Here is an 8,317-nt window from a genome sequence, read left to right on the forward strand (position 1 = left end):
GCAGGCCTGCTCATTAAACTATCTGATATGTTTTATATTTCATTGAATGAATTCTTCATTTTGGCAAGCTCTGCTACATTTTTTTTCAGGGCATTGATTTCCTTGTACATTTCTTCTTTCAGGTCCTGTATACTTTTCCTCATTTCATCATGTTGTCTAGCTGAGTTTTCTTGTATCTCATTCAGTTTCCTTAGAATTATCACTTGAAATTCCTTGTCAGACATTTCAAGGGCTTCTTGTTCTCTAGGATCTAGAGCTTGAGAGTTATTACCCTTTGGTGGTGTACTTTTTTGTTTTTTTATATTTCTGGTATCTTTCCTTTGATGTTTAGTCATTGTGGAAGGGGGCTTCACAGTCCACCAGTTTGACACTGTTGTCTGGCCAGGATGTTGCTGGGGTTGCCAATTTGGTATGGCTAGCTCAGTGTCTGCTCATTTGGCCACTAGTGCCTTGTGTGTGTGGTTGCCTCGGGTCTTGAGCCTGTACGGGGAACCGCCTTTCTGGTCAACATGCATTTGGCTGGGCTGCTGGTTTGTGCACCGGTACGGGGTATCACAGAGCATGTGGTCTCTGCGGAGCGTCCACCTCCTCTGCTGGATGTTTCCCTGCTCTGTGTGCACTGGGCTGGGCCGGGGATGGAGTCGAGTGGCGGCGGTGAGGACTACCTGCTGGGTCACGTTCCGGCACCACAGAGCATGTGGTCTCTGTGGAGCTTCCGCCTCCCCTGCTGGATGTCTCCCTGCTCTGCACACACTGGGCCGGGCCGGGGATGGAGTTGGCTGGCGGTGGTGAGGCCTACCTGCTGGTCGCACACCGGCACTGCAGGACGTGTGGTCTTTGCAGGGCTTCCGCCTCCCCTGTTGGACATCTCCCTGCTCTGTGCGGACTGGGCCGGGCCTTGGATGGAGTCGGGTGGCAGCGGTGAGGACTACCTGCTAGGTCGCATGCTGGCACTGTAGGCAGAAAGTGTTGGTTATTAATCATGATTTTCTAATGTTCTTTAATTCTTTCGAATGATGAATTTTACATTTTTCTTTCTGCTTTTATCAGACACAGGCAGTTCTGCGACAAGCCTGGCTTGAAAACATCCGTCCTGTTTTAGTGATTAATAAGATAGATCGCTTGATCTTGGAACTGAAATTCACCCCACAGGAGGCCTATTCTCACCTCAAGAATATTTTAGAACAGGTATTTTGTTCTTCAGTATTTTCAAAATTGGAGCTCAAAGAGGCATTATGAAGAAGTTACTGAGTTGGGTATGAGGTATTGCTTCAGAAAATTCACTTAATAGTTTTGTACTTACGATCCATGAGAGTTGGAGTCATCATACTATAACAGATGCAGCAGAACAAGCACGATCTCAGGAGTCCCTTCTATCATCTCCTGAAAGCACTAACATCTCTTGCTTAAAACTTTGTAGTTTGGCTCCAAAGTGAAGCAATTTCATGAGGCTCTATGGTATTCTGTTCCTCGGCTTTGGATGAAATTTTACCCAAGCACATGCATTCATTTATTTATTCAGGAAACATTACATAGGTATATGTTGAATAAATTTATTGAATGTTCATTGTGTGTGAGGGATTGTGAATATAAAGATGGACAGCTAAGAGTCCCTATTTTCAAAGAGCTCACAGTGTAGTAGGGGAAACAGACAGTTAAAGAGATACTTGGAGAACAACGAGGTAGGCCCTGGATGTGATTTCAGAGCATAGGTGTAGGGCCACTTTACCCAGTCTGGGTCAAGAGGGAAGAGAGAGTTAAGAACAATTTTGGAATGGAAACTGTGAGACAGAAGAAAGGTAGGTGTTTGCCAGGTAAACAATTGGGGAAAATATGAAAAACTTCTGGTCCCAAGCATTTTGGATAATGGGTATTCAACCTGCAATTTAGTTTTGCTGCTTTTGAAAGAACGGGTTAATAACATGTATGTTATGCACAGTTTGTGAATGTCATCTCCACACATGTATGTTAGTATGACCCAATACTGTGACTGATAGTTCTATCCCTAACAAAGGTTAGACAGTGTGTCTCCTACCATGAGCATGTTAAGCATATGAATGACACTCTTCCATTTTTTCATCTCTCCTAGATTAATGCACTCACAGGAACTCTTTTTACTTCTAAAGTCCTAGAAGAAAGAGCAGAGAGAGAGACTGAATCCCAAGTGAATCCAAATTCTGAACAAGGAGAGCAAGTATATGATTGGAGCACTGGCTTGGAGGACACGGATGATTCTCACCTTTACTTCTCTCCAGAACAGGGAAATGTGGTGTTTACCAGTGCAATAGATGGGTGGGGCTTTGGGTAAGTTTGTTTCAGTCTAATTAAATCTCTTTGTGTATTTAACATACAATTGAGTTTTTTTAGTTAAACTTTTTATTTTGAGAGAATTGTAGATTCATGTACAGTTGTAAAAGACAATATGGAGAGTTTTCTTATTACCCTCCACCCCCTGGTAACATCTTGTAAAACTGTAGTACAGTATCACAACCAGGACATTGACATTGATGCAGTCAAGGTAGAGAACATTTCCACAAGGATACTTCATATTGCCTTTATATGGCCACACCTACTTCCTTCCCAGCTCCAAACCCTCCTTAAATTCTGATGACCGTTAATCTGTTCTCCATTTCTATAATTTATCATTTAAGAATGTTATAGAAATGGAATCAAGGGCTGGCCTGGTGGCGCACTGCTATAGTGCGCCGCTTGGGAGCGCGGTGGCGCTCCCGCCGAGGGTTCGGATCCCACATACAGACCAGTTCCCGCTCCCTGGCTGAGCGAGGTGTGGGGACAACACCAAGGGTTGCGATCCTGTTGCCGGTCCCGGTCCGGTACGGGCGCAACACTGAGGGTTGCGATCCGTTGCCAGTCACGAAAAAGGACAAAAAGGGAAAAAAAAAAAAAAAAAAAAAAGAAATGGAATCAAAATAGTTTGTTAAATGGAACCAAACAATATGTACCTTTTCTGGACTGGCTTTTTTCACTCAGCATAATTCTCTAGAGACTTATCCAAGTTGTGGTATGTATTAATAGTTGGCTTCTTTTTATTACTTAGTAGTGTTCCATGGTTATGGATTTACCACAGTTCAACGATTCATCTTTTAAAGGACATCTGTGTTCCATGGTTTTTATTTCTCTGGGATAAATGCCCAGGAGTGCAATTGCTGGGTCATATGGTAGTTGTATGTTTAATTTTAAAGAAACTGCCAAACTGTTTTCCACAGGGGTTGTACCATTTTATATTTCCACTAGCAGAGTGATCCAGTTGCTCCATATTTTCACCATCATTTGGTGTTGTCACTATTTTTATTTTAGTTATTCTGATGGGTGTGTGCTAATATGTTATGGTTTTAATTTGCATTTTTCTAACAGCTCGTAATGGTGAACATCTTTTTATGTGCTGATTTGTCATCTGTCCTCTTGGTTGAAATGTTTTTTCATGTCTATTGCCCATTTTTTAATTGTTTTTATACTCTTGAATTTTGAGAGTTCTTTATATGTCTAGATACTAGTCCTTTGTCTCATATATGCTTTGCAAATATTTTCTCCCAGTCTGTAGTTTTTAGAGTAAAGTTTAAGATCTCTTTGCCTAACTCTAGATCTTCAAGATTTTCTCTCATTTTTTTCCTAGAAGTTTTATAGTTTACTTTTTATATTCAGGTGTGTGATCCATTTTGAGTTAATTCTGTATATGAGACTTGCAACAAGGTTTTTAATTTTTTATTTATTTATTTTATTTATTTATTTTTTTGCCAATGGATGTTCAGTTACTTCAGCACCATTTGTTGAAAAGGCTGTCCCTCCTCCATTGAGTTGCTTTCATACCTTTGTAAAAACCAGTTGGGCATATTTCTGTGGGTCGTTTCTGAGTGTTTTTTTCTGTTCCATTGATGTATGTGTGTGTCTTTCCAACAGTACCATATGGTTTTGATTACTATAGCTATATAAGTCTTGAAATTGTGTAGGTTATTTCCACCAGTTATTCTTTTTAAATGTTTTAGCTATTCAAGGGTCTGTGCCTTTCCATATAAATTTTATAATAATCTTGTAAATATCTGCAAAAAAATCTTGCTAGGATTTTGATGGAAATTTCATGGTAAACCTGTACGTTAATGTGGGGAGAATTGACATCTTTGCTATATTGAATATTCTAATTCACGAACACTATATGTCCCTCCATTTATTTAGATTTTCTTTGATTTCTTTCATTAACATTTTTTAGTTTTCAGCATGTAAGTCCTGTACACGTGTTAGCTTTACACTTAATGTTTTAATTTTTTAGAAATTATAAGTGCTACTATATTTTAATTTTGGTGTCCACATATTCCTTCCTAATATATGGAAATACAATTGACTTTTTAAATTTTTTTGCGGCTGGCCAATACGGGGATCCCAACCCCTTGGTGTTATCAGTACCCCACTCTACCAACAGAGCTAACTGGTCAGCATCTACAATTGATTTTTGTATGTTGTTGTGTATACTGTGTCCTTACTGAACTCACTTATTAATTCTAGCAGTTTTTTGTAGATTCCTTGGAATTTGCTCTAAGACAATTATGTCATCTGCAAATAGGGACCATTTTATTTCTTCCTTTCCTATTTGTGTGCTATTTTCTTTTCTTTCTTTTTCTTTTTTTTTTTTTTTTGTCATATTGCATTGACTACAAGTTCTGGCATTATTTGAATAACAGAGAGGTGAGGGTGGACATCCTCGGCTTCTTCCGGATCTTAGGGGGAAAGCATTCAGTCTTTCACCATTAAAGATAATGTTAGCTGGGGCCGGCCTGGTGGCGCACTGCTGCAGTGCACCGCTTGGGAGCGTGGCGGCGCTCCTGCCGAGGGTTCGGATCCCACATACAGACCGGTTCCCGCTCACTGGCTGAGCGAGGTGCGGGGCAACACCGAGGGTTGCGATCCCGTTGCCGGTCCCGGTCCGGTACGGGCGCGACACTGAGGGTTGCGATCCGTTGCCGGTCACGAAAAAAGACAAAAAAAAAAAAAAAAGATAATGTTAGCTGTAGGCTGTTTTTAGATGTTTTTTTCATGTTAAGGATGTCCCCCAATATTCCTATTTTTCTGAAACTTATTATGAATGGGTGTCAAATTTTGTCACATTCCTTTTATGAATTGATTAATATAATCATATGATTTTCTCCTTTAACTTGTTAATGGTAGATTACATTGATTTTTGAATATTAAACCAGTCTTGCATTTTTTTGTAGATTGTATATACAATTGATTTTAAAAAACTTTATTCTTTGAATAAATTCAAAATGAACAAAATGTATACCCCAAATAGTCTCTCACCCTCCCTTAATTCAGTTTATTTCCTGGCAGTTTCTTGTGTATCCTCTTTAGGTATTTATGCATATATGAGCAAATACGTAGGTATCAGCTTTTATATCAATGCTAGCAGAAGGTAGTATGAAAAGAAGCTAACTTTATTGAGGATGTACATGTGTAGGCATTGAGTTAGTCACTTTATTTAAATTATTTCATTGAATTCTTACAGCAACCCTTTGGAATAGATATTTGTTGTCTGAGGCTCAGAAGCATTGAGCAGTTTGTTCACCATCTCCCAGCTGCTAAGTGGCAGAGCTAATATTAACATTAAAGTCTGCCCAACTCCTAAGCTTGTATTTTCTTACCATGGTACTTCTCTGGGATCTTCCCTTTAGATTATAGGCATCCTCAGTTCTTTTTATTGCCCCTTCTGGATATGTACATATGACCGTGACATTGGTTTTTAGAATGTGATAGGTAATTGATTACATTTCTTAACCACAACCATTACTGACTTATGGAATCAAAAAATCCAAATGTTATTAAAGGATTATTACTTTGAGAAAAATGTCTTTGGCTTGGATAAGTAATTGTGGAACTATAAAGAAATTTACTTTAGTTAATGGGCTTAGTCTTGAATATAATATGCAGGGATTATAGAACCAGAAGTAATGCACCAGGGGAAAAAGTCTGTTATTGAAATATATATCAGTATATGACCTGGAAATGGAAAAGAAGAAAAGATTGGAAATTGACTAGAATGCAAAGCTTGGGAGTAGCCTAACCAGTGTCTGGCTTTTCCTTGTCCTCCTTTTTATAAGAACTTGCTCTTTAATTATCTTTTGACTGAAGAAATTTTGTGTTTGGCAGTATTAATATATTACAATGTCATAATTTTCTATGTTTGTAATAAATTATAGATACCTTAGTCCACTTGGTGCCTGAAAGGTCATACCAAACTTAATAGATATATAATGAAAATGGAAATTATGAAGCTGCTACAATTTTCACTTTTCATATGTGGCTTATGGATTGCTCTTATCACCTTTCTGAGCCTCAGTTTCCTCATCTAAAAAATAAGAATATTGGGCCAAAGTAATTTCTAAGAATTACTTGCAATTAAAAAGTACGGTGGTTCATTCAGTCATACTACAGGGTTAGACCTGTTGATTTCCTTATTTGTGAGCATTCTGCTTGTGAGCCACAAGGTGGGAGGCTTGTCTTTTTCTTATAATGATTTTCATAAGTAATTTAATGTTTCATGCTAATTTTAGTCTAAATCTCACAAGTTGGAGGAGGTTTACTGTAGAAGGAGAAAAAATGGGGAGAGGCTTGAAAGGAGTAACTTTTGTGTCCCTTCCAACTTTGGACATTTCTAGATCCTGTTAGTCAAGCAAATATTCCCCTATGTTAGACAAGGTCAGATTTAGAGATTGGCTAGTGCCTGTTCTCAAGAAACTGTTAATTTATGGGAAAATTGTAGTGGTAATAAAAGCACAGGAGACGTTTTCCTTCCAGTTTTCCTCTGAAATGTCACTGAATAGGGAAAGTTGGCAGCTGCATGTGTCACAAATGGTGGAAAGTTAACACATTTCAGAATTTGGAAGATGGTTTTATAAACTTTCATACAGTGGGACAGGATTTAGAGGCTAAACCTAGGTTTATCACCTAAATCTGTCCTGTTATTAGATGTTAATCCAAGAGAATCTGCTCTGAAAAGCAGAAACACATTGACTTGGGTGGATAGCTGTGAGAATCTTAAGTTCCTTTTTTACATAAATAGAACTGAGGCCTGAGCCCCATAGAGTAGGGATAGGAAAGAAAAGACAGTGAAAAGCCCTTCTTAATAGTTTTATTTGTCTTTGTGCACCAGTGTCATTAGAATCCTGCTGTCAACATTAATCCACTGGGTAGCTTGAAGGGCAAAAGGGTGTGTGGCTCAGTAATTTCATACTTGACTGAGTTGTCATTCAGGAAGCTAGGCAACAGATAGGTAGATAGTAAAGTCTTGGAATATAAACATGTTCTGCAGGTCTCTTCTGAAAATCTTGTTTAAAGTTACTCTGTAGAGGAAATGAATTAAGACAGAATTCAAGATTTTGAAAGGTATATATACCTGTGCGTGTATGCATATATAAATAATGGTATACTAAAAAAGTGTTTGAGGATAGTGGCCTAAGCAAATGGGCAAATGTCTTAACGTAATTTATGATTTTGGTAGAGGTTTTAGAGTATTTATGAAAATTTTAAGTTTACCACTTTTAAGAGCAGAATATTTGTCTGACACATCATTTTGAAAGATAAAATGTAACACAGTCTAGGTAACACAGATGAGGATTTTTTAAAATCCTGGAAACATAAACAGAAACAACAGTAGAAATCCAGCTGATCAAAATAGTTGTGACAATAAATGTATGAAATCCTCCATTAATTGAAGTAAAGAATTTTAAAAGAAGAAAATCTCATTAAAAAAGGAAATCTAGGGCCGGCCCTGTGGCGCATTCAGTAGAGTGCGGCACTGGGAGCGCAGCGACGCTCCCGCCGCGGGTTCGGATCCTGTATAGGGATGGCGGGTGCACTCGCTGGCTGAGCGCAGTGCGGGTGACACCACACCAAGGGTTGCAATCCCCTTACTGGTCATGAAAAAGACAAAAAAAAAAAAAACCCCAAAAAAAAGGAAATCTAGAAGTCTGCTACATAAGAGATAAACATAAAGCATAATGGACAGAGGCTAATCACTAAAGCTTTGGTTCAGACATGTTAGTCAAATAACCAAAAAAAAGTAGGTTTGGTAGTATTAAAGAATTACAGCAAATGAATTATGGCATAAGGATCATTTTTATATGGATAATTGACATTTCAGTAGTGAAGAGGTTAACTCTATGAACTATCAAAACAACACAAAGTGCATGATACAAAAATATAATTCTAGGGGCCGGCCCAGTGGCGCACTGCGCTAGTGCGCTGCTTGGGAAGTGTGGTGGCGCTCCCGCCGAGGGTTCGGATCCCACATACAGACCGGTTCCCGCTC

At 38.8% G+C, this 8,317-nt stretch overlaps 1 protein-coding gene across 2 annotated transcripts in view; it reads left to right on the top strand.

Annotated features, from left to right (window-relative positions):
- Window positions 1-8,317, top strand: part of EFTUD1 (elongation factor Tu GTP binding domain containing 1) — a 168,920-nt gene that overhangs the window by 25,293 nt on the left and 135,310 nt on the right. For both annotated transcript variants that reach the window (XM_008578389.1, XM_008578391.1), the window contains exons 5-6: window positions 1,051-1,188; window positions 2,090-2,304. In XM_008578389.1, the coding sequence (XP_008576611.1) occupies window positions 1,051-1,188; window positions 2,090-2,304 (353 nt within the window). The remainder of the gene's footprint in view (window positions 1-1,050; window positions 1,189-2,089; window positions 2,305-8,317) is intronic.

Source organism: Galeopterus variegatus, unplaced genomic scaffold (assembly GCF_000696425.1).
Source record: "Galeopterus variegatus unplaced genomic scaffold, G_variegatus-3.0.2 Scaffold1676, whole genome shotgun sequence".
Classification (NCBI taxonomy): Eukaryota; Metazoa; Chordata; class Mammalia; order Dermoptera; family Cynocephalidae; genus Galeopterus; species Galeopterus variegatus.